The sequence below is a fragment of the Elephas maximus genome, chromosome 12 (assembly GCF_024166365.1).
Source record: "Elephas maximus indicus isolate mEleMax1 chromosome 12, mEleMax1 primary haplotype, whole genome shotgun sequence".
Lineage (NCBI taxonomy): Eukaryota > Metazoa > Chordata > Mammalia > Proboscidea > Elephantidae > Elephas > Elephas maximus.
The window spans coordinates 103,919,525-103,947,277 of record NC_064830.1 but is presented as its reverse complement, the minus strand read 5'-3'; the positions used below and the strand labels follow the sequence as shown (position 1 = coordinate 103,947,277).

The 27,753-nt window shown below is 41.1% G+C and overlaps 1 protein-coding gene across 1 annotated transcript in view; it reads right to left on the bottom strand.

Moving 5' to 3' along the window:
- The window catches only part of LOC126086485 (S-adenosyl-L-methionine-dependent tRNA 4-demethylwyosine synthase TYW1), a 191,661-nt gene that overhangs the window by 15,101 nt on the left and 148,807 nt on the right, over window positions 1-27,753 (bottom strand). Inside the window, exons 14-15 of the mRNA XM_049902724.1 lie at window positions 20,209-20,319; window positions 8,810-8,977 (exon numbers count right to left, since the gene is read on the bottom strand). Coding sequence (XP_049758681.1) covers window positions 8,810-8,977; window positions 20,209-20,319 — 279 coding nt within the window. The remainder of the gene's footprint in view (window positions 1-8,809; window positions 8,978-20,208; window positions 20,320-27,753) is intronic.

Here is a 27,753-nt window from a genome sequence, read left to right as displayed (position 1 = left end):
ATGTCTGATAGTCTATTTATGCCATAGATTAGGGCCCCTATTTTTTCTTCCATGATCTTTATAGTATTAAGTTTTACATTCAGGTCTTTGAGTTAATTTTTGTATATGGTGGAAGGTATGGACCCTGTTTCATTTTTCTGCTAATGGATATACAGTTTTGCCAGCACCATTTGTTAAATAGGCACCTTCCCCATTTTATGGGTATAGATCCTTTGTTGAAGATCAGCTGTTGATAGGTAGATGGGTTTACTTCTGGGTTCTCAATTCTGTTCCACTGGTCTATGTGGCTGTCGTACCAGTACAAGGCTGTTTTGACTACTGTAGCTGTAGAGTAGGTTCTGACATCAGGAAGTATGAGGCCTCCTGCTTTGTTCTTCTTCGGTAGTGTTTTGCTTATCTGGGGTCACTTTCCTTTCCATATAAAGTCAGTGATTAGTTTTTCCATTTATTTAAAGAATGTTGATAGATTCTGCGTTGGAATTGCATTATATGTATAGATTGCTTTGGGCAGTATTGACATTTTCACAATGTTAACTCCTCCTATCCATGAACATGGTATGCCCTTCCATTTAAGTAGGTCTCTTGAGTAGTGTTTTGTAATTTTCTTTGTATAAGTCTTTTACATCCCTGGTTACGTTTATTCTTAAGTATTTTACCTTTTGGGGGGCTACTGTAAATGGTATTACTTTCCTTTGGGAGTTCTGCTAGTGTAGAGGAATCCGATGGACTTTTGTATGTTGATCTAGTACCCTGCTGCTCTGATGAACTCTTCTATTAATTCTATTAGTTTTCTGTAGAAACTCTGGGATTTTCTATGCATAGCATCAGCATCATCTGCAAATAGGGATAGTTTTAATTCCTACTGACTTGTATGCCTTTTAGTTCCCCTTTTTTGCCTTATTGCTTTGGCTAGGACTTCCAGTATGATATTGAGCGAGAGTGGTGATAATAGGCATCCTTGTCTGGTTCCCGTTCTCAAGGGGAATGCTTTCAGTCTCTCTCTGTTGAGAATAACGTTGGCTGTTGGTTTTCTATAAATGCCCTTTATTATGCTGAGGAATTTCCCTTCTATTCCTATTTTGCTGAGAGTTTTTATCAGAAATAGGTGTTGGACTTTATCAAATGCCTTTTCTGTGTCGATTGATATGATCATGTGACTTTTTTCCTTTATTTATGTGGCAGATTATGTTGATTGGTTTTCTAGCATTGAACCACCCTTGCCTACCTGGTACGAATCCTAACTGGGCATGATGTATTATTTTTTTTTATATGCTGTTGAATTCTATTGGCTAGAATGAATTAGGGACTATTCCTTTCTTTTCCATGTTCTGAAATAGTTTGAGTAGAACTCGTGTCAACTATTCTCTGAATGTTTGGTAGAATTCTCCAGTGAAGCCATGTAGGCCAGGGCTTGTTGTTGTTGGGTTTTTTTTAATGACCCCTTCAATTTCTTCTGTTATGCATCTATTCAAATTTTCTATCTCAGTTTGTGTTAGGTCAGGTAGGTAGTCTGTTTCTAGAAATTTCTCCATTTTCTCTAGATTTCCACATTTGTTGTAATATAATTTTTCATACTATTCTGTTATGATCCTATTTATTTAATTTGGTTCTGTTGTAATGTCACCCACCTCATTTCTTATTTGGGTTATTTGCAACTTCTCTTGCTTTTATCAATTTTGCCACTGGTTTGTCAATTTAATTGATCCTTTCAAAGAATCAACTTCTAGTCTTGTTGATTTTATTGTTTTTCTGTTCTCTGTTTTATCTTTGCTCTAATCTTTGTTATTTCCTTTCTTCTGGTGACCGTGGGCTTCTTTTGTTGCTCTATTTGTTTGAGTTGTACAGTTAATGTTTTGATTTTGGCCCTTTTTTTCTTTCTTGGTGTGTGCATTTATTGCTCTAGATTGACCTCTGAGCACAGCTTCTGCTGTGTACCAAAGGTTCTAGTATGTTGTGTTTTCATTCTCGTTTGATTCTAGGAATTTTTTAATTTCCTCTTTGATTTCTTCTATTACCCAGTGGTTTTAAAGCAAAGTGTAATTCAGTTTCCATGTACTGGATTTTTTCCTTGCTGAATTCCTGTTATTGATTTCTAATTTAATACTGTTGTGATCAGAGAAGATGCTCTGTATTATTTCAATGCTTTTGAATTTTGAGGCTTGCTTGGTGGCCTAAAATGTGGTCTCTTGGAGAATGATCCATGTGTGCTGGAGAAGAATGTGTTCTTTGCTACCGTCAGGTGGAATCTTAGGTGTGTGTCTATAATGTCAAGTGGGTTGACTGTGGTATTTAGATCTTCTGTATTTTTGGTCAGTTTCTTTCTCGTTGTTCTGTCCTTAACCAAAACTGGTGTGTTGATGTCTCCTAGTATTATTGTGGAACCGTCTATTTCTTTTCAACGCTGTTAGGGTTTATTTTATGTATTTTGGAGCTCTGTCATTGGGTGTGTATATATTTATTATGATTATGTCCTCTTGGAGGATTTAGCCCTTTAATCATTATATAATGTTGCAAAAATGAGGTGGCAGAGGTGTCTGACCTCCTCTAACTTCACAAGGAGTGAAGAGAATGAAGAGCAACAGCCCAAGGCTGATTCCTATGAGGCGGAGGTCAGACATGCATCTTCTCTCTCTCTTCTTTACCAATTCTGACATCAATCATCCCTCCCATGACACTCTCAACTTCTCTGCTGCGTTTGACAATTCACTGCAATGGCCACACAGAACTCACAGACAATACTCACGATTACGGGGTTTATTAGGGAAGTAACAGGTTACAGTTCAGGTTCAGGAACACTGAGAATACAGTTCTTCCATCAAGACAGCCTCTTCTCAGCTGTGCCCACAGGCACGCCTCTCTTTGGCCCCTTGGCCTCTGCCCAGCTCAGGCAAGTGTTACAAAGCTCCTTTAAGCTCTGCCTTATAGTAAGTGCCCCAAGGCACCCGACTCTACCAGCAACCCTTAACCGGAAGGCACTCAGCTCTAGCTCTGTAGGTCAGCAAACCTAGCACCACCACATAACCAGAGGCACCCTGCTCCGCCAGCAAGCCTCCTTCCTGAAAGCACTCAGCTTTCTCACCCCATGGGCGAGGAAGCCCGCCATGCCGTCTCCTGCCACCGTTTCTCTGCCACCGCTTCTCGCCATCTTTGGTGTCACCGCTCTCTCTTTCTCAGTCTCTTGGTTTCAAGAACTTCTCAGTGCAGGGATCCTCGGTTCAAAGGATGCACTCAGCTCCTGGCGCTTCTTCCTGCTCTGGAATTGTCTCTCTTTTAAACCTAGCAGGATGGCAAAACTGACCAATCCCCTTGGTGGGCCACAATTACCTTAGGTGGACGCAATCGTTTGGGTGGCAGTTATAAGACCATGGCAAAAAAGACACTGCAAATATCTTTCTTTACCTTTTATGGTGCATTTTACCTTAAATTCTATTTTATCAGAGATTAATACTGCCACTCCCATATTTTTTTGGTTATCATTTGCTTGATATTTTTTTTTCCATTCTTTTAGTTTTTGTTTATTCATATCTTTGTGTCTAAGGTGTGTTTCCTGTAGACAGCATATTGATGGGTCGTGTTTTTTAATCCATTCTGTCACTCTCTGTCTCTTTATTGGTGCATTCAAACCATTTACATTCAATGCGATTATCAGTAGGTATGAGTTTACTGGTGTCATTTTGTTATTTCTGCACGTGTGTGTGGTGTCGACGTTTTGTTTTGCTTAATTTTCTGTGCTGAGTTCTGTTTGTTTGTGGATTTTCTTTTCATATTCTTCATTGTTGTTAGTTTTGTATTTACTGAGCCTCATGGTTTTCTTCCTTTTCACTTTGATGTGTAGGTTTGTTATCTTTCTTTGCCGTTACCCTAAAACTTACCTTTATCTTCCTGAATTTAAACCAGTCTCTTATTTCTTGATATTGCCTTGCTTTTCTTTCCATACAGAAGTTCTGTAACTACACCATTTATTCCCCCTTTTTATAGACTGATGTCTCTGATTCCCTGTTTTCATTCTTCTAATTTTATTTTATTTTTGAGAATTCTTACTTGGGTTAGTAATCTAGCCAATGCTGTCTGCTGTCTTAATCTCAGGTTACTGTCTAATGTTTTTGGTTCTCTGTCTGAAGGACTTCCTTTAACATTTCTTGTAAGATTGGTCTGGTTTTTACAAATTATCTTAACTTTTACTTATCTGGAAATGTCCTAAATTCACCATCATATTTGAGAGACAATTTTGCTGGATATATAATTCCTGGTTAGCATTTTTTTTTTTCTTTCAGGGTTTTATGTAAACCCCATTGTCTTCTTGTCTGCATGGTTTCTGCTAAGAAATCAGAGCTTAGTCTTACTGACTCCCACTTTGAGGTGACATTTCATTTTTCCCAAGCGGTTCTCAGGTTTCTTTGTCTCTGTTTTTGGGAAGTTTGATTATGACATGACTTGGTGACTCTCTTTTGATTTCTATCCTGTATGGGGTTAATTGAGCTTCTTAGATATCTTGTCTTTTATGATATTAAGGAAATCTTCTGCCAGCAAATCTTTAACAATTCTCTCTGTGGGGTTTTTTTTTTTTTTTTTTTGCCTCCTCCTGCTCTGGAATTCCAATTACATGTAAATTAATCTTCTTGATAGTGTTCCACGTAATTCTTAGGCTTTCTTCATTTTTCTCCTTTTTTTTTTTTTTTTTTTGGTTGTTCCTCAAGCAAATTATTGTGAAGGGATTTGTCCTCTATTTCTCTGATTCTGTCTTCCATTGATTCAATTATGCTCCTATGCCCTTCTGTGAAGTTGTCTATTTCTAAAATTTTATTGTTAATCTGGATTTCTAGTTGTTGTTTTTGTATGGTTTCCAATTGTTCATTTATTTTGTCATTTTGTCCTTATATTGTTTTCCTAAATTCTTCCAGCTCTTTGTTGGTGTTTTCTTTGATTTTGTCTGTATTTTCCTTGGTTTTATCTGTGTTTTTCTTGATCTCTTTCTTGGTATCTTGGCATACCCTATATATAAGAGTCTTTTGAATTTGTTATCAGGTACTTCCATTACCACTTCTTCCTCAGGAATGTTTTCTGGTTCTTTATTTTGGACACTTGCTGGTGCCATCCTGTCCTGCTTCTTTATGGGATTTAATAGTGTCTGTTGTCTCCAAGGCATTAAGGTGTTATTATATTTATTTATTTAATGTTTGTTTGCTGCATCCTGATTTTTTGTTTTGTTTTGATGTATCCAGGCAGGTGAGGAGTGCGAGCTATTCTGTTCTCTAGTCCAGTCACACTGAAGCCCTCATGACCTACCTCCAGGTGGGTGTGGCAGCAGCTGGCTATGTGGATGCAGGTCTCTGCTCACTGGTCTTTCAGGGCAGCTGAGGGCAGGTTGGGCAGGCGTTGGCTGCAGTCCGTCATCGTTCCAGTCACGCAGGAGCAGGCAAGGGCACTCATCAAGCGAGTGGGGCGGTAGGTGTGGGGTGTGCAGCTGCACTGTCACCACCTCCTGCTGGGTCACTTGGTTCTCAGGTCTTTGCTGTAGAGGGATGGTATGGTGCATTTGACTAAGCCGCCATCTTAGCCCCACCCCCTCCTTTAAGAAGATGAACCTAACTAAAACCCAACATGTCTGAAAGTCTGAGAGAAGATACAGACAACGGCAGAGAGTTTGGCAACTGAATTACAGAACGTGGAATCTACGGACTCCTCCAAGAAAACTCTGGACACTGAAGCTTCATGGGCTTACTGGTTGGTAAAAGGCATCTATACACATGGGAGGGTAGTGTGTTCCTTTTAGGGACACAGAAGCTCTGCATCAGGGACTCTCTTAGTTACCTAGTGCTGCTATAACAGAAATACCACAAGTGGATGGCTTTAACAAATAGAAATATATTTTCTCACAGTTTAGGAGACTAGAAGTCCAAATTCTGAGCACCAGCTCTAGGAGAATGCTTTCTCTCTCTGTTGGCTCTGGAGAAGGTCCTTATCTCTTCAGCTTCTGCTTCCTGGTTCCTTAGAGATCTCCATGTTGCTTGGCATCTATCTTACCCCATCTCTGCTTCTTATGCTTGCTTGTTTAATCTCTTTTATATCACAAAAGAGACTGATTCAAGACATACCCTGCACTAACACTACCTCATTAACATAACAAAGACAACCCATTCCCAAATGGGATTATAACAACTGGCATACAGGCTAGGATTTCCAACACATATTTTGGGGGAACACAATTCAATCCATAACAGGGACCCTCCCAGATCTTGTCCTATGCTTCTCTTCATTTGTACCCTTTTTGGTACAATGAAATTGTAAGTATCGCACTTTCCATGAGCCAGTCTAACGAATTATCAAACCTGAGGGAGTAATGGCACTCAGCGGGTCAGAAGTGAGGGGGCGTCTGGGGACTCCTGAGCTTACGGCTAAGTATACAGCTATCCTAAGGGGGTAAATTCTAGGCTTACACTTGCATCCTGAGGGGATAGTGGAAAAACCCTGCATCTGTAGCCAGCAGGTCAGGAGGGAGGTTGTCGTGAAGATTCCAAGCTTGGAGCTGGTGTCTGAGGTCTCGGGCCGACTCAGCAGTCTGGAGGACTGTGTTCTCTAATTTGTGAGCGCTGACCTCACTCCAGGTGGAGTCAGAGGAAGAAGTGCCGCCTGTGCAGCTGGTGTCAGAAAAGAAGGGAACGGAATCGATAATAAATTGATTTGGACTCCTCAACACACCTGGTGTCAGAGAAGAGGTCTGACTTTCCAAGCAGAAAGTCACTTAGGTTACTGGGGGGGAAAAGAGTGGGCCTTTCGTGTTCAAACTGAAGCTGACATTACTTGCATAAAAATCATTTATATAAGAAGAGGTATTCCATCCTTGACCTTTATTACTTTTTTGGTATTAATCAACAGTCCTTCCTTTTTTTTTTTTTTAATAACACCTTTATTGTGGAATAATCCACAAACAATAAAATTCAGGTTTTTAAGATATACAGTTCAGTGCTTTTTAGTATATTCACAAAGCCAACATAAAGCCAATTTCAGAACATTTTTTCATCACCCAAAAAAGAGACCCCATACCTATTAGCAACCATTCCCTAGTCCCCTCTGCCCCCAACCCCTGGCAGCCCCCAGTCTGCTGCCTGTCTCTATGGATCTGCCCATTCTGGACATATAAATGCAATCAGAATATGAGGCCTTTTATGTCTGGCTTCTTTCACTTGGCACAATGTTTTCAAGCTCAACCACTTCCGCATTTTTAAAAAGCTCTTTTTAATGGAGAATTTGAACAGAAAACAAGACAGAAGAGTGTAATAAACCCCTGTGTATCATCATCTAGCCTCAACAACCTCAGCCCATCCAGACACCCATGCACTCTCCACCTTGTATTATTTTGAATCAAATCCCAGACATCACGTTATTTCATGTGTATATATTTCAGCGAAGACATAACCATTATGAAGCCATTCTAACACCGGTGTTTTAATTAGAGTTTGTCTTATTTTAATGACCTACCCCTACCAAGAACTGAATTTTTCCTTTGCTAGGCATTATTAAGACACTGGATCCAGGTTCCAGTTCTAATAAAAGCATTAAAGGGTAAAAATAATCATGAACCAAAATCCCAGATAAAATTCTCCAGGTGCCAAGACTTCAAAAAAAAAACAAAAAAAAGACTTCAAGTGAACTGTAAATTGATAAACACCTCAATACGGTCACGCGCCACATGATGCCTGTTCATGCAACGTCCGACCGTATATATATGTCTATGGCCCCATAAGGTTATAATAGAATTCAGAAATCCCCATCAGAGAATGGGGTGTAGCTGATGTAACCAGACGTAGCAAACGGAACAGCCTCCCGCACACAACACATGTATTTCATGCCTCCTGTATACACAGCCACTGCGCTGCCAGACGTATAATGGTACAGTACTTATATAACCTATAATATATACATATGTCTTGGTAATCATAGTAAACGCCTGTGTTACTGGCTTATATAGTACCGTACTTGCTATTGTTATTTTAATGTGAATTTTCCCTACTTACAACTAAAGTTTACTGTATAACTGTGTATGCTTCGACTTACAGGCAGCAGCATCCAATCTCATGTACTGCCAGATACATTAGCTGAAATACAGTACTGTATGCGTACAGTATCTTGGTTATTTAGTCAATACAGGTACAGTACAGTACCCCTTGTAGCTTTGCTAAGCATACGATACGGTGTTTGCACAACATTCATGTCACATAACGTCCAATTTCACAGAATGTACTGTGGACATTAGACAATGCGTGACTGTATTTCTCCTGACAGCTGGAAAGACTCATGTGGGGGTTGTTTAATATTTTAGCTTTTCCCTGTCATTCAAGGAAAGGACTATAGGTTATTACAAGGGTGTTTTGTTTTAAACACGCACCTATCTTAAAAATGACAAACCAGAAAGCACTTCAAGATGTCCAGGTGAAAGCTAAAAAACAAACAATTTCACCCCAAAAAGAGAGCTATGAGCCCAACCAACAGAATTTAGGACTTTAATGTTCGTTTTAGGAAAGGCAACAAACAAGCAGATCTTAACTATGACAAAAAAAAACCTCACTGCTGTTGAGTCCATTCAGATTCATAGTGACCCTACAGGACAGAGTAGAACCACCCCATAGGGTTTTCAAGGAGAGGCTGGTGGATTCAAACTGCCGACCTTTTGGATAGCAGCTGAATGCTTAACCACTGCACCACCAGGACTCCAATTATGACAAGCTGAGGGGAAAAATCAAGAGAGAAGAGAAAACAGGAGCAGTAAAAACACCGGTGACAGGAGCACACATACTGAAGAACGCGTTACCTTTTTGTGCGCTATCAGGAGGCAATTGGAGTGTTCATGTTCACACGCGATGTCATAGTCAGGGATGAGATCCACCAACTCGCGGACAAAGCGCACCACTTCCTCGTGCCAGGGCACGTTGGCCATGGTCAGACTGCTTGCAGAACTTTCTCCACAGTAGGTAACACCCTGTGGACATATTACAATCATTAGACTATCACAAACCTACTTTGAATGTCATAGAGTAGGAGTTTCAGAGCACCGGAGGCTTCTAGAAGTCACTCAACCCAATCCGTGTTTGAAGGTGAAGAAGGCAATACAAAGATTATAAAATTGGCTTGGGAGGTCACACACGTCATTAGTGACAAAGGCAGTAGGTGAGCTTGCAGGGCAGTGCCCCTTCCACTCTGTGACAACACTGGTGTTGAGTACCAGGCTCTGTGCTGCATCACACTGCATGCTGTCTAATCACGGCAGTGGATTTCAATCTCTTTGTATGTTCAATGGTATCTTTCCATTCAGATCCTTTTGTGCACTATAATAAGATTAATTCTCGAGCGATCATAATCATATCGTTACCACAATAACAGGGGCATAGATGTTGCTCTTGTTGTAAACTGCCATCGAGGCAACCCCCAATTCATGACAACCCACACACAATGGGCAAAATATCGCCTGTTCCTGCATCGTTCCCATGATCAGCTGCAGATCAGACCATTGTCATCCACAGGGTTTTCACTGCCTGATTCTCAGAAGCAGATCGCCAGGCCCTTCTTCCTACTCCATCTTAATCCAGAAGCCAAGCTGAAACTTGTTTAAAATCCTAACGACATGCAAGCCTCCACTGAGAGACAGGTGATGGTTGCACACGAGGTGTATTGGTTGGAATCAAACCAGGTCTCCCACGTAAAAGGCAAGAATTCTACACCTGAACCACCACTGTCCCAACCCATAAAAATTCACTGACCAATTGACCCACTGGGAAAATACATGATCCCCCATTTTCCACTATGGTTTAGATCAAGGTTGGTAACCTTTCTGTATAGAGCCAGATGAGAGTCTCTTTGAAACTATTCTTTAAGGTAACCACTCTATAATATACTTTGCATATGGATAAATATTGTTACAGATTGAATTGTGGCCCCCCAAAATATGTATTGTAAATCCTAACTTCTATGCCTGTGGTTCTAACCCCATTTGGGAATGGGTTGTCTTTCTTATGTTAACGCGACAGGATTAGTGTACAATGAGTATTGAGTCAATCTCGTTTGAGATACAGAGATGAAATAAGCAAACAAGCAATCAGAGATGGGGGAAGAAAGATGCTAACCACATGTTTCCATCATGCCAACAGGGGAATATATTTGTTTATATACACACACACATACATCTTGCCAATACAGAAATTCCTATTAAATACAACTACAATAAAATAAATTGGCTTCTGACTCCTTTGACCTCGACCTGACAACCCAGACACGTGAGACCCAAGGGTTCCATAACTGAGTTCTCTATTTGGTAACGGACATAATGATAAATGATTACTTTTCTAATAATAAGAGATATCTTAACTCTGCGGCTCTTCAAATATCCCAGAATCAAACTTTCTTGACCACTGGTTAGAATATTCTAGATATGTTTCCACTAAGCAAGGAATAACTGAAATAAAGAGATATGCAACACATACACACACAGAGGCTGGAGGTGGTAGAGTGACATTCAGGGAAAATCCCACAAACGAGCGCTGTGGAATGGCCCTGGCCCCACAGACGGCAAAGGCAAAGGTGGGACTCCGCAGAAGACTCAGATGAGCTATCCAAAACACTCGACTCCAGATGGCTGTTCACAAAGACGACTGGTATATTAAAATGAGATGGCCTCTGTGGGACATGAACTGCAGGCTACCCAACTTAATTGTAATAAACGGCAATCTTCTCCGTGAGCCCAGTGATTCACTGAATTCATTAAACTGAGTATGTGCTTTAGGTGAACAAAAAAAGCAAATAGTACTATAGTTCAAAAAAATCTCTGAGAAAGCACGGCTAAAAAGTTGTGCTAAACTTACACAAATGCATTTAAAAAAAACATGAAAATGACTGCTGGATAGACCAAATTAGTCATAAAAATGTACTTTACTTTGATTTAAATATGCTTACGACGTGTGAGTTATACAAACACCCATTTATGCAGTAGCTAATTCAAAGGAACTTATTTTTAATATCGTTTTAAATGTTAGTTCACTGAAGCACAGAGGTTTTAGGTACATTCTTATACTCATCTTATTCAGCAATAACGAGTCACGAGACATTTAAGAGGAGATTTGGTTTGGAAATGGAACGGGAGAATGAACACCACGGTTTGTTATCTTGGCTTCACATAATACTTTTCCTTACAGTCATGCGATGCTTTATAGTTTATTAAGCGCTTTCACATAAATGTTCTCATTTTAGCCAAATAAACAGTCTGAGGCGAGCAGTACTGGGCAGCTTCCTGAGTCAACACAGAGCCTGGGCCCTCGCCATGACAGAAACAGGGTGGGCAGGACGCCGTCCTGGGGAATAAGTCTGTGTAGCCACCTTCATGAACCCCTGGGCTCTTGCCATGACAGTAATGAGGTGGGCAGAACACGGCCTTGGGGACTAAGTCTGTGCAGCCTACCCTACCCTATGCTACTCTACCCTTCATGAACCCCCTGGGTCCTCACTCAGCTTGGCTCCATGATACCTCCCCTCGCCCTGTATTCGCCTCTCTGCTTCGACTACTTCACTTCATCCTACACTCCAGCCTACTGACGACCTGCCCCACCTGTATTCCTGAGCACAAACCGTTGACCCTGAGTTACCCAAACACTCTTTCTTTTCCGCTGCTATCATGGCTGTCTGATACCTTCTCATCCCATCCACACCCCCATTTACCATCAGCAGCAAGTCTGTCCTCTACAACTTTGAAAAAGAGACAGCTTCAATGCAGCAATTGAAAAACAAAGTCATTTCCTTCAGAATCTACAGGCTGAGGTGTGACCAGCAGACCCAAAGAAGGTTCCCAAAGAATAGCTCCGTTATGCATCTTTGGGTTTGTAGTGGAAAGTCTAACCCACGCCATCACAATCTGGTGGCTTTCTGAGGGGTCCCGTAAGGTCTTTGCTACTAGCTGTGTGGAAAGTTTGCTCTGGGATTCGAAGTCTGCAGGAAGGGCTGTATTACGGCAGTTTGACTATTTGATATTCTAATTAAAGTGACTGGGAATCCAAAGGACTGCCATGAGTTAAGATCAACTCGACAGTAACCAGTTTGGGTGTCAAAAGACTCCTAATACTATTTTTGTGCCCTATAGTTTTGATAAGAAATGACTGACTTCACGTTTTTTCCAGCCATACTCCCCAAACACGTCACTCCTTTCTTCTAAACATGCTTCAGTAGCTCCCCAAGGAAAAGGCCCAAGCTTCCCAGCATGGCACCGAACCCTTCTTCACCTGCCTCTCCCACCTCACCTCTGCCACACTCAGTGTCTCAAGGGCTGGACTGCCCTGGTTGGCAGTCAGTCTTCACCTGGATTCTCCTGCACCTCTCAAATCTCTGTTCAAGAACCCCTACCCCACCTGACCCCAATAATCTCATCATATCCCGTGTCTATCACAATCTCACTGGATAATTGTTTGGTAACGATGTGTTTATGGGCCTGAACTCTGAGCTCTTAGAGGCCAGGGTTGCACCTTTTCTTCTCTATACCCCTCACAATCTGTGCTGAATGAACTGAAGATCAAGTCATTCATTCTGCTATGCCACCAAGCCCCATGACTCTTCTCATCTAATACAAAGTCTCATTCGTATCACTCGGGATTTTTCTACTCTTTAAATGATTATGAACCAACTCATAAACATGTGAAAGTTGGACAGTGAAAAAGGAAGACAGAAGAAGAACTGATGCATTCAAACTGTGGTGCTGGCAAAAAATACTGAATATACCACTGCGAACTGTCAAAAGAAGGAACAAATCGGCCCTAGGAGAAATACAACCAGAACGTTCCTTAGAAGTGAGAATGGCAAGGGTTCAGCTCACTTACTCTGGACACATCATCAGGATAGGCCTACCGCTAGAAAAGGACATCATGGTTGGTAAAGCACAGGATCAGTGAAAAAGAGGGAAACCCTCCATGAGGTGGATCAACACAAAAGCCACAACAAGGGACTTAAACACACCAAAGATCATGAAGATGGCGCGGCATCGGGCAACAATTCGCTCTGTTACACGTGAGGTCGCCACGAGTCTGAGCGAACGTGACACAACGAACAACGTACATATGTACAAGCAGTGAGACCCTTCACCTTCGTATGGAGGAGATGGAGGCTACGCTAAGACAGTCGTTTTCAAGGTGCACTCTGCAAGGCCCGAGTGCCGCAGGGCTGCAGACAGCCACAGCGGTCACAGTAAGATGGCTTCACATCATTCAACAGCTAACAATTACCGAGCACTTCCTGTTCGCACCGTGGAATGCTAGGCGGAGAACACACAGTGTTTCATTTACAAATGGATTGTTACCGAAGTTTTTCAGTAAGGCAGATGTTTGCAACATGCAACACATTTTCACAAACAAGCAAGCAAATAATGATAGTTAAGGTTCTCAGGTTAGCACATAAAGGCTCATCTAAGCCATAATGAAGCTAAAATATACTGTTAACTTACAGGGAATGTAATGGAAAAAGATTTCACAAGACTAGCGATGAAAGAAAAGAGGAAATCAATATCATAAAGGAATGGCTTCCATTGATTTAGATAGAGTAAATATGCTTGATGGAAAGTGACTTGAACATTTACTGAACCCAGGCAGAGGTTACCCCAACAAATTCTCAAAACAAACACATTAACTACGTATTATTACCCTGATTTTAATATTGAGGAAATTTAGGTTTAAAGAAGATACATAAGCTGTGCCAGACTATATATCCGGACGATACAGGAGTGCATCAAAGCTGTGTTCCCTCCCCACCCACGAGACCCCAGTGTGCAGACTGTGAGACCCTCGTTTCCAGGAATGGGGGTGCCGAGGGGACCGCCTTGCCACCATGTCACTCCTACATCCACAGCGTAACCTCTCCTGGATACAAAGGTGCTCCAGGTACAACTTACGTGACCAAAAAAATACCAAACCCGTTGCCATCGAGTCGATTCCAACTCACAGCAACCCTACGGGACAGAGGAGGGCTGCCCCATACCGTTTCCAAGGAGCGCTGGGGGATTCCAACTGCTGACCTTTTGGATAGTAGCTGTAGCTCCTAAGCACTACGCCACGAGGGTTTCCACATGACCAAAGAGAGGGTGAGTTTTTTTCCTTTTGGCTCACAAAGGAAATGAAAAGAGAAAGGAGTGGGTGGAAAAGGAAGACTGCTTCCTAATCTAATCAGGTTAGCACTAGAAGACAGAACGATAAAAGGACAGGAGCCGACAGGGAATGCACAGGTATACGAGAAACCTTACTCAAAGTGGATTTAGGTAATTTGCAAACATTTTAGTACAACAGTTTGAAAACACATATGCATGCTTATGTGTTAAAGTCCTAGAAATTAATAATAAAAAGATGAGCAACCCAAGCAGAATATGACAAAGGACATAAAGCGTGTTGTGCCTGCTTCTGCACAGAGCCCAGGCGCATCATTAGCCTAGGGCCAGTCTGTATTATCAGTTTCACATCTTGGGGACATTCACATGGCCTTTGAGGCACTATAGACTTAAACTCCATACTCCTTTGAGGACTAGGCTCTGCAGAGACTCTTCCATTTTACCAGGAGTTTAGGTTGAGAGCAAGCCTTGCAAGTGCTACTGTGTGTCAGAGGGTAAACTGTTCTCTAATCTATCCTTTTACTCAAGGTGAAAGGGCCTAGGTTTCTGTCCTTTAACCCAATCCTGCCTTTACTGGGACCATGGAGCATCGCCAGAGTGGTCTCTATTCTTCTGGCCCTTACAGACCTGACAGACCAACTCTGTTCTCAAAGGCATGTTTATCATGGCACAATCGCTTCTAGGCGTTTGCTTTCAGAGGACTTGGAAGTTATCGTAGCTCCCATACCCATACTGCTAGCTCTCATTAAATGTTTTCTGCATTGTAATAATTCACAGCACAGAAATATGGAAAGTGAAATCTGTAACCCTTTCCTTTCTTCCCCTTCTCCCAAATAGAATATGTTAACAATTTGATCTACATCCTTCGACACTTTTCCCTTTTCTTATATAAATACATATATGAGTCCCTGGGTGACAAAAATGGTTAGTGCTCAACTAAGAACAGAAAGGTTGTCAGTTCAAGCCCACCCAGAGGCACCACAGAAGAACGGCCTGGTGATCTGCTTCTGAAAGGTCACACACAGCCTTGAAAACCCTACGGAGCACAGTTCTACTCTGCACACATGGGGTCACCATGATTCAGAATCAACTCGACAGCAACTGCGGTTTTTGTTTGTTTTTAATAATATATAGTTAAAAATATAATCAAATAATATATTACTCTATACGTGATTTGTTTCCTTAATAGTATATTATATTGTGTAAACACTGCTTTTCCCACTCCAGTATAAAAGGAAGACACTTCATTAACCTGCTGGACAGGTGAGAGGTGAATAGAGCCTCTGATCCAACCAACAGGGCCTGTGCCTCATGTCCCGTCGCCCTCAGGTCTTCTACAAGAGACAGGCTGACCATCTCCATGCCCTCCCCTGATGCAACCCCAGCTGACATACTAAACCAAAAAAATTCAACCCCCACCCCATTGCCATCCAGTCGATTCCAACTCATAGCAACCCTATAGGACAGAGCAGAACTGCCCCATGGGGTTCCCAAGGAGCAACTGGTGGATCTGAACTACCGATCTTTTGGTTAGCAGCCGAGCTCTTAACCACTGTGCCACTGATATACTACACCTTAAAAAAAAAATCATAACTGTGATTAGATTGTACATTTCCACAGGAGTTTTTCATTATGAGACCTCTCTTTCACGTGAGCTCATTTTTACATTTATAGACTCTGCCTTATTCAACCAGACATCCATCTCCCAAATAGTGTACCCACACCAGGCCTGCATCTCTAGCGCTTTACTGAGGACTGGCACACAGAGCTCAAAAATATTTGTTGAACGCAGGGATAAAACAGTAAAATGGAAACCTTGTTTGAAAGACACTATGTCACTGTAACATCTCAGCTACAGACAGGAGGTTTTATCTGATATTTCCTAGTGATGTTAACAGTTTAAGCACAAACGGTTAAGCTCTTGGCTGCTAACGGAGAGGCTGGCAGTTCGAACTCACCCAAAGGCTCCAAGGGAGAAGAGACCTGGCTGCCTTTTAGATTACAGCCTAGGAAACCCTGAGGGGCAGTTCTAATCTGTCATATAGGGTCACCATGAGTCGAAAACAACTCGATGGCACCTATCAAGACCAATGCTAAGAGTTTACCCAAGTAACAAATATCCATCAGAGAATGGTGCTATTTCAAAAGTAGCCATTCTTCTCTGGAAAATTAACATTTAGTGATTTTTTTTTTAATTATAAAATACCTCATTAATTATTGAAAACATGGCTGAAAAAAACACAAAGAAAGAAAAGAAGGAAAGGAAAGCAAATTTTAAAAGGTTACTGTGTGGTCCAGCCAAGTTGCTTTAAAATAATAAAGGTTTTACTGCAACACAATTTGAGACAACATTCTTTAATAGCTACCTGATAAATTAAAACACCACTAGTCCCTGACGTCGGCAAGGTTTTCTAAAGCCAGCACAGCCACTTTCAGAACTAATTTGTATCTCTGCATCATTAGGGCTCTTGCCAAGACTAGCTTTTAGAAATTAAGGGCACTTTCAAAAGAAAAGTGTCTTCCACCTGGCCAGAGATAAAATGCTACCTTTCCCGAGAGCAGGATTTTATCTGTTCCCACCTTCCCACCCCTCCAGAGAACAGCAATAAAGAAAGGTGTATTTACTAAACCTACTGCCATGGAGTAAATTCCGACTCACAGCGGCTCTGTAGGACAGAGGAGAACTGCCCCAGAGGGCTTCAAGGCTGTAATCTTTACACAAGCAGACTGCCACATCTTTCTTCTACGGAGCAGCTGGTGGGTTCAAACTGCCCACCTTTTAGTTAGCAGTGGAGCGCTTAGCTGCTGCGCCACCAGGGCTCCTTGAACTTACTAAAAGGCAGCTGCGAAACTCTGAAATAGACTTAGATAGGACACAGAGAGCATTCCCCTTCCTGGACATAAACTGAAAAGCATGGCCCTGACTTTCAGCAACAGGCTGAGCTTTCCCGCCATGTTCACTCATTTTGGGGATTCTCAGTTGCCCAATAAGCTGCTTGCCTCTGAGCACTCCACAGCTGTAACAACTGTCTCGGGCTGATGACTTCCAAATCATGATTTCTAGCCATCTCATCCCTGGAACTCCAGGCTTGTATAACCTATGAGCTACTTGGACCTATACTGGGTATTTAAAAGACATCTCGGATTTCATGGCCAACAGAGAACCCAGGAAATTACTCCCCAAACTTGCCCCACCTCGTTTACTCCATCTCGGTAAACTGTTCCATCCTCCACACATCGCTTACGCCAAGCAAATGCTCTCCTTGATTCTTTTTGTTCTTCCACGCCCCACCCCCACATCTAATCCAACAAGTTCTACTGGGTCTACAGGACCACATCTCTCCAACCGTGTACCACTGACTTTCTCCAAGGCGTCACATTTCTGGCTTGGATGAGGCCAGAGCTTCCTAACTGGTCTTTCAACTCCCACCACCGTGCTCTACAACCCGGGCATGACACAGTAGCAGGTGATCTTTTAAAACCATAAATCAGATCACACCATTCCAAAGTCTAAAACCCCTTCCCAGTACACACAGTACATAAAAGCTTCCTATTAACTGGTATAATAGGCTTAAGAGGCCCCGTACAATCTGGCCCTGCCCTCCCTCTCGGACTGATCTTGTACCACCGCCCACCCTAGCAGGGCTGTCTCAGCACCTTCGCACTTGCTGTGCCCTCTGCCCAGAATGCTCTTTGCCCAAGCCTCTGTATATTGGGTTGCTTCTTAATATTGTTGTTGTAGGTGCCGTCCAGTCGGTTCCGACTCATAGTGACCCTGTGTACAACATAATGAAACACTGCCTGGTCCTGCACTGTCCTCACAATTGTTGCTATGTTTGAGCCCACTGTTGTAGCCACTGCGTCAATCCATCTCATTGAGGATCTCCCTCTTTTTGAATTGGAATTGACTCGACAGTGATGGGGCTACTTTACCGAGCATGGTGTCCTTCTCCGGGGACAGCCATGAAAGGGTTAATAAGGGTTACTAACCATCCGGTAATAGCTGTTTTTCAGAAAAGTCTACTCTTGCTACATTTTTGTTACAATTTTTGCAGCTCTGCACCATGATTGGTCGAATCCCCAGATTTCTTCTCCTCTCCCACTGGCAGGAGGCCAAGGTGCAGGCGCACTGACTCTGAATCTACCCGCTCTATGACGTTCCTGGGGTGCTAGTAGCGAGCCGTTGCCATTTTTTCAGGGCTGTGCGTAGTATTTTTAGAGCCGTGCACAAAAACCCATTCGCTAAAATTATCCAGACTGGGCACGCATCACAAGACTGAAGATCTGCCCCTCACTGTTCATGCATATGTATGTCACTCCCTATAAAAAGAGCAAATCTGCCCTGGTTCAGGGAGCTGGCAGCCTTACGTCATGAGATCCTGCCTGTCTCCCAGTTTGCAAATGGTGAATAAACCTTTCTGTCCTTCCAACCCTGTGTCTGGCTGACTTCAATTCACTAGTCTGCTTGACAAGAACCTACGAGTTGATGGCTTCACCTCCTGATACCATGTCCAAAGTATGTGAGATGACATCTCGCCATCCTTGCTTCTAAGGGGCATTCTGGCTATACTTCTTCCAAGACAGAATTATTCATTCTTCTGCCAGCCCATGGTATAGTCAATATTTAGGTATCAGCTTTTAAAATGTCACCTCCTCAGAAAAGCCTTCCTGCTTATGCTAAAACACCCAACCACAATATCTGACAAAACAAGATATGCGTTTACCCCTTGACCCAGAAATCCACTGATAGGAATCCATCCCAAAGAAACACTAGCAAAATATGAAGGATGATGGCTGCACAACGTGAACGATGTAATTAGTCTCACTGAATTGCACACATGAAAAATGTTGAATTGGCAAGCATTGTGTTATCTATATTTTTACAACAATAAAGAAAAAATATGAAAGAGACAACCAGACAGTACATGCTGCCTGATGGAAGTATAAAATACTGATAATGAAATAGTCTTGAAAAACACACACACCTGAATCTGATTAATCTTTTCTCAACTTAACTAAAAATCCACAGGAAACGTAGGTGGCAGAAACGTGCAGTCAGCAAAATCTAAAATATGGGGAGCTTGATGGAATAAATGATTCCGTTTCTTAAAAAAAAAAAAAATTACAAAGGAGAAAATACAGATGGAAGAAAAAATTTTTTAAAAGATAATCCAGTTACAAACAACTTTTAGGTGCCTCTGCTCAGGGGGAAGAAATCTTTCTTTAGGTTTCAAATAGTCATCAATAATGTTGTCTTGAGGTTTTTAAATAAGTCTTTGCATTTCTAATCATTTGTTTGGATCCTGATTCAAAAATACTGTTAAAAAAAAAAAAAGAAAGAGCTAGGAAAACGTACAGCCTATGTTCTAATAATGAAAGGATTATTGTTAAAGTTATTTATGTGTGAGGTGGTAGTCTGGATCAGTGTTTAAAAAGAGTACGTATCCTTAAGAGATTTATACAGTAAATAGCTATGGATGAGTGCCACAATACTGGGGATTTGCTTCAAAATAATCTGGATCAACGACAGAGAAAAATGAGAAAGGCCTGGTGATCTGCTTCCGTAAAGATTACAGCCAGTGAAGCCTCATAGAGCAGTTCTACCCTAACACACGGGGTCAGCAAGAGTCAGAATGCTTAGACGGCAACGGGTGTGGTTTTGGTGTACGGTTAAAACAAGACTGGTCTTGAGTTGATAGTTCTGAACCTGGGTGATGGGTGGTTGGGGGTCCAATTGACTATTCTCTCTACTTCTGCATATATTTGAAATTTTCCATAATAAATTTTTTTAAAGCCAACCAAATAAGCACAATAGCACCATTTTATTTCTCAGCGTATCAGTGTCCTCATGTAGTTTTTACTTACTCACTTTTTGTTGATTGTCTATCTCCTACTAAAACATAAGTTCTATAAGTGCAGGAGCTTAGTCTTCTTCCCTGCTATTTCCCAAATGCCTAGAACAGTGCCAGGGTCTTAACGTATATTTCTAAACAAGTAAGTAAAATACTTGGGACCTGCTTTCAAGTTTTAAGCCACTGAAACTCCACTGTGGTCAGCAGAATGTCATTGTCAACAGGGCTTACCTTTACTTCGATGAAGTCGGGATTCCCAAGAGACACCAGCTCAGCGTAGGCCTGGAGCTCATCCACATTCCACGCTTTGACGAGCGTCAATCTATAGACCGTGCGTTGTCGCTGAAACAAAGAAGCCAACTTTGTTCTCATGGTGGTGAAAGTCATATATTAACAAAACCCCAAACTTTCTCAACCCACAGCTAATCCAGGTAGAGCTGAACCCAGCATCATCTTCTCTAAGTTGAAGTTGATAGTTTGTGGGTAGATGAAAAAATGCAAACAATGTAATAAGATCTTCATAAGCCTTATGTGGGCATATATAGCGACATATTTCTTCTGTCTCCCTTACAGTATCTAATGCTGTGTTTGGCACCCAAAAATTTCTTGACAAATACGCCCTGAATCAGATTTAGTAAAGATTAGCAAATTGACCTAATAGTTTTTGGCTGTAGAAAATTAATCTGAATAACCTTCAGGCTTTCTGGTACTAACCACTCAAGTCATTAATGACAAGAATTTCCAATGACTCTTGTCCTCTTTCCCACTTTCTCTTTATTTAATTATCTCTTGGCACTTCTCATTGGCAGAAAGGCACATTCATGAACCATCAATGTTACCATTTCGTTATCATCTAACCAAAAGAGTGACCCAGCTTTCTGAAGAGCAAGTAGACAACAGCCCCTCAAGCCTTAAAGAAGTTTACACCCTTTGACTTTGCAGGTCCTGCCAGGATCCCACCCCAAACAAATGATTAGAAATGCAAAGACTTATTTAAAAACCTCAAGACAACATTATTGATGACTGTTTGAAACCTAAAGAAAGATTTCTTCCCCCTGAGCAGAGGCAGGACCTGCGGCTTCCCCTAACCTACAGAACATGGCAAAGGTGATGGCACGTCTGGTTTTGTGTCCATGCTTATGTTACATAAGACTGTAGTGCCTGTCCTCCCGGAGCCTCAGTGGCTGTCTGTGTCTCTTTCTCTCTGGCTTTGAGAAGCCAAAAAGCCACGTTGGGAAACCCCATATATACTGAGGAATTACAGGTGACCTTTAGGTACTAAGGGCAGCCTCCAGCCAACAATCAGCAAGACAATGAAGCCCTCCCTCCTACAGCCACAAGGACATGAATTTTCAACAACCTGAGAGTACATGGAAGGGGGTCCTTTCTGAACTCAGAACCCAGTTCTGGCCGACACGCTGGCTGCAGCCTTGTGATATCCTGAGCAGAGGACCCAGTTAAGCTTTGCCCAGAAATTGTGGGATGATAAATATGTGTTGTTTAAACCTGCTAAATTTGTGCTAATATTGTTATGCAGCAAGAGATAGTACACCAAATTTCCAACAACATATATGAAATAGCGTGAGAGTCTGGAAACAAATCCAAATTCATAAAATTACAGAATTAGATAAATAAACTATGGTATAGCCACAAAACAGAATACTACACAGCTGAAGAATAGAATGAGATACATATTCCTGTGAAGTCATCTCCAGTCTATACTGTTAGGTAAAAAAAAAAAAAAACAAGAAGCAGAAAACTATTTATAGCCATGTGAGGTTGGGGGAAACAAACATGTAAAGGTGGAAGGAGAAAAAAGAGTGGAGGGGACAGGAATGGTAGCTAGACTTCCACTCAGTCTACGTAGCTAGACTACTGAACGTGCCTTGTTTTATAACTTTAACTTTGGAACTAAGGAAACGTTTTATATAATTAAAAATATCTAACTATACAGAAAGAATATATCCCTAAAAATTCTAAGCACATGGCAAAAATGAATCCAACTGTATCAAGTTAGTGCCACACGAGTACGGAGAAGGAAACGTCTAGTGACTGGACATCCTGACTGTGCAACTCCACATCCTCACCAACAACTATTATCGTCTGTCTTTTTATTTTGGCCATGCTAGTGGGTGAAGGAGTCCGTGGGTGGCTCAAACGGGTAAGCACTGGACTACTAACCAAGAGACAACGGTTCAAATCCACTCACAGGTACCTCAGAAGAAAGACCCGGTGATCTGCAGAAAGGTCACAGTCATGACGCCCTGTGGGTGGTTCTCCTCTGAAACACACGGGTCACCATGAATCAGAATCGGCTCGAAAGCAACCGGTAGTGGGTATGAAGTGAAGTGTCTTGTGGTTTTGATTTATATTTCCCTAAGGACTAATGACAGGTCCCTGAGTGGTGAAAATGGTTAAGTGCTCAACTCTTAGCCAAAAGGTTGGTTCGAATCCACCCTGAGGCACAGCAGAAGACAGGCCTGGTGATCTCCTTCCAAAAGCCCGCAGCCTGGAAAGCCCTATGGGGCCATCCTACTCTTCACACATGGGGTCGCCGTGAGTAGGAATCAGCTCAGTGGCAACTAACCACAGTGACTAATGACGCTGAGCACCCTTTCATGGGCTTGTGGACCGTTTAAATCCTTGTCCATTTTTTATGTTGGGTTATTTGTCTTATTATTAAGCTGTAAGAACCTTTATATATTCTAGATACAAGTCCCTTATCAGATATATGATCTGCCAATATTTTCTCCCATTCTGTGAAGTTGTCTTTGGCTTCACAGTCTAATTTTGATGAAGTGGAATTTATCTTTTTTTTTTCCTTTATCATTTTTTGCTTCCTTAGTTGGAGCTTTTAGTGTCATATCTAATAAGTCACTGCCTAACCCGAGGTTACACAGCTTTACTCCTGTTTTCTTATAAGTGTCTTATAGTTTTAGTAATTATATTTAGATCTGTGACCCATTCTGAGTTAATTTTTACTTGTGGTGTGAGGTAGGTAGGGGTACAAATTCATTCTTTCAGATGTGGATATCCAGTTGTCCCAGCACCATTTGTGGAAAGGGCTATCTCCACTGCCCCTCAACGAATGGTGTTGACACCTACGTTGAAAATCAGTTGGCTATAAATGGAAAGGTCTATTCCTGACTCTCAGGTCTACCCACTGATCTACATGTCTTGTTCTTATGATAGTACCACACTGTCTTGATTATAGTAACTTCTGAAATTGAGAAGGGTTTAAGTCTTCCAACTTTGCTCTTTTCAAGGTTACTTTGGCTATGTTGGGTCCTAGATTTATTTTGTAATTTCTTAAAAAAAGCAAACAAAATAATAGATTTTTAAATTCTGCCCATGGAAAAAGCATATAAACAATGATAACCCAACAGCAATGAGTGTTCCTAACACCCAGGTTGTGATTTCTAAGCACCTTTTCCTACAAAAAGGAATCAGGACTCCCTGGAGAAACAGCTGATTAAAGTTCTAGGCAGGAAATATACAAGCCAAAATCAGGGTAATTCTGCTAGAAAGCACGGAAACTGTCAAAGATTAGCTGGGTTCCTGTCAAATGGACACCGAAGCCAATGTGAAGGGAATCCCGCTAGAACAACAAAAAGGGCTGATCTGGTCTGAATATCAAAGAATCATCAAGAATGGGGCTGTATTTCAAGTCTCAGGGGACATCAAGGTCAACTGGCATAACATAGTTCATAAAGAAAATGTTTTACGTCCTACTCTGGTCAGTAGTGTCTGGGGTCTTAAAGGCTCGGGAGCAGCCATCTAAGATACATCTATTGGTCACATCATGTCTGGAGCAAAGGAGAATGAAGAAAACCAAAGACACAAAGAAAATAATAGCCCAAGGGGCCACATGAAACACAGCCTCCGCCAGCCTGAGCCCAGAAGAACTAGATGGTATTTGGCTACCATCACCAATGGCTCTGATACGGACCACAACAGAGAGTCCTGGACAGAGCGGGAGAAAAATGGAAAACAAAATTCAAATTCACACACACAAAAAAAGACCAGACTTACTGGTCTGACAGAGACTGGAGGAACCCCTGAGACTATGACCCCCAGACACCCTACTAACTTAGAACTAAGCCACTCCCAAAGCCCATTTTTCAGACAAAGATTAGACAGGCCTATAAAACAAACAATAACACCTGTGAGAAATGTGCTTCTTAGTTTATCTGCATGTATGAGACTAAATGAACAACTCCTGCCCAAAAGCAAGACAAGAAGGCAGGAAGAGGCAGGAAAACTGGACAAATGGACACAGGAAACCCAGGGTGGAAAGGGAGAGAGTGCTGACACATTGCAGGGATTGCAACCAATGTCATAAAACAAATTTGTGTATAAATTTTTGAATGAGAAACTAACTTGTGCTGTAAACTTTTACCTAAAGCACAATAAAATTACTATTAAGAAAAAAAAAAAAAAGAAGGGGACTGTATTTCAGGGTAACCAAATACGTAATGAGGGAAAAAGTCATTTTAAAGACAATCCCAAGTAATAAATGGAGAAGGAATGAAAAAAATTTTTCAGATCATTTTATAGCCCATCAGAAAATAGCTGATCAAGACAACACTTTCCAGACGAGGTTAAAGCCGGTAAGTGAAAGGCAGATGAGGAACGTCAGACTAAACGGACCAGTCTGATAACACCTGCACCCAATGACCAACATTACCACATCACCAAAAGTAGGACAACTAGACCAGTAATTCCCAAACATCTCTGTACACTAGAATCAACTAGAGAACTTCAAAGACTACTAAAGCTGGTGCCCCACACCCCGAGATTGTGATTTAACTGTGCTGGCATGTAGCCTGGACTTTTTGAAGACCCCCAAGGTGATTCCAATGTGCAGACAAGCTGAGGAACAACTGGACTAGACATCGTGTGACTCCTGATGTCACACAGCAGCAAGTACAAACCATGAAGTTCTCCTTGGAAACCCTCTGGGGCAGCTCTACTCTGTCCTATAGGGTCTCTATGAATAGACTCAATGGCAACAGGTTTTTAATAGACATATCAACTATATATAATGTGGATTTTGTATAAATCTTTGAACCAATTGTAAAGAAAAAAAAAATTGCTTTTAGGCAATCAGAGAAATTTAACACAGACCATGTATTACTGGGATTACAGGGATTACTGTTGATTTTGTTTGGTGTGATAACAATACTGTGGTTATCTAAAAAACAAAAAAGAAACTTACTAAATTATTCACTGGTGAAATGCTATGTTGAGGTGTTGCTTTAAAGCTTCTCAAATTTTCCTGTGCCTGTGAACCACATATGGATTCTGTTAAAATGCAGATTCTGTCTCAGGGCTGGAGAGTTGCCGGAAATTCTGCATTTTGAACAAGTGTCCAAGCAACACGCAGCTCAACAGCAAGCCATGCTTTGAGTAGCAAAGCTCAAAATACTCGAAAGAAAAACAAAAGCTGGGAAAGAGATGAACAAAATGGTACTATTCTCTCCACTTCTGTCTATGATTGATATTTTCCATAATTAAAAAAAAAAAAACTTCTCAGTGAAGAAAAGACAGAGATCTTTAATACAGATGAAGAAGTGTATTAGGCACCAAGAAAAGGTATTTTCCAAGCTTACTTACTTATATGTAGGCAAAAGTTCCTCTAAAAATGAAGTGTATAATACAGGAAAATGCAGAAGTCTTCTGGATTCACTTTACACAGCTAGAATTCTCCCAGTGCCAAAACCTAACATAATCGGCAGAAAAGAAAACTGCACACCAATCTCGCTTCCACATGTGAAAATCTTTCAGAAATCTTAGAAAGTAAACGTCTGCACCATGTTAAAAATTGTAAGAATGCAAAGATGATTCAACATTAGGCTACATTTTAATACAATTTATCACATTAGTAGGTCAACACAGAAAAACCTTATGACCATCTCAACAGACATCCAAAGGCAAGTGATAAAGCTTAAACACCATCCCTGGTTTTTAAAACAAAACAATAAGCTAATCAAAAACCATTGGTAACCTGTTGGTAGTTGCTATGGTGTATATAATTTTGAAACAGCAGCAAAAGCAACAACAACAACAAAAAATACATATGTGGCTATATATTATATATATATGTATGTAGGCATATACGTGTTTTGGTAAATATATGTGTGTGTGTATATGTATGTGCGTATATATATATATAAGTGTATGCATATGTATATGTATCCATGTTACTGTACGCACATATATTCATATATATATAATAAAACACAAAGGGGTACGGTTTCAAATACTTCTTAGATATAACCAAACATCTCACAGGATTGCATTTCTGGGTTCAAGGAATTAGGACCATAGTCCTGTGAGACATCTCAGTCAAGTGGCATAACACAGTTCATAAAGTTATGTTCTACACCCTACTTTGATAAGTAGTGTCTGGGGTCTTAAAAGAAAGAAGGAAACCAAAGACTCAAAGAAGAAACTAGTCTACAGGACAAACAGTCTACATGAACCACAGCCTCATCTATTCTAAGACCAGAAGAACTAGATGGTGCCCAGCTACCACTACTCACCATTCTAATCAGGGCCACAATACATGGACCCTGATAGAATGGGAGAAAAATGTGGAATAGAACTTCAAATTCCTAAAAAAACAAAACAAAAAACAGACCAGTAGGACTAGCTGAAACAAGAGAACTAACCAAGACTATAGCCATGAGGTGCTCTTCAAACCATGAACTATAACTTCTGAGGTCACCTTGTAGCTAAATAACAAACTGGCTCACAAAATAATGAATACCACACACAAGTACTGTGCTCCTTTAAAGAATCACCTATATGAGACCAAACAGTCAACAACCACTTTAAAACAAAGATGAGAATGTAAGGGGGCAGGGAAACTAGATGAATGGAGATGGAACAACCAGAATGGAAATAATGAGAATGTTCACGCATTGTGAAGAATGTAACCAATGTCACTGAATGGGAACCTAAACTGCTGTGTAAACCTTCACCAAAAGTACAATAAAACACTATTAAAAACATCTGGTGAACTCAGAAATTAATAAAACACATCCTTAGCATAAAGAAAAACACTCCCCAGTCAACGTCATTCTTAATGGTAATCAGTCTTAATGGTAAAATGTAGTCAGACTGACAAAAGGATGTCCACTTTTTTTTTTTTTAACACTTTCTTGCAAGTTATACAATACAATAAGGCAAGGACAATAAATAATTATTAGAAAGTACACAAAATTAATTAATTACAAATGTTATAACTGGCTTCCTGGAAACCTAAGAGAATCAACTAAATACTTAGATTAAGGAAAAGTGGCCAGTTAACAAATGAAAATCCAAAAATCAACAGACTCCCTGGCATAGACTGTGAGTTAAATGTGGACCCTGGGGCCACAATGAATCCCAGATCGCACACTAGGTAGCTTTACCTCTGTTCTCAGGTTCCGCCTGTGCAAAACAGGGATAACAGAAAGACCCAATTTAGAAGGCTGTCCTCAGGATTAAAAGCGTGAATCCGTGAAGTGCTTAGAACCATGCCTGGCAGCAATAAGCTGTGCCAAGTACTAGCTATTATATGCCAACAAGGATAAATTACAAAACACAAGACAAAGGAAACTCTATTTACAATTACAAACTACACCTATAAAATGCCTAGTATTTATGAAATCGCATGAAGACAATGAATAAAATAAACTTGAGAGACCTAAACAAAAACGTGACTACATGGAGAGCCGTGACAGAATTATATACACAAAGTAAATCCAATGGGACGCTAAAATGCCTTTG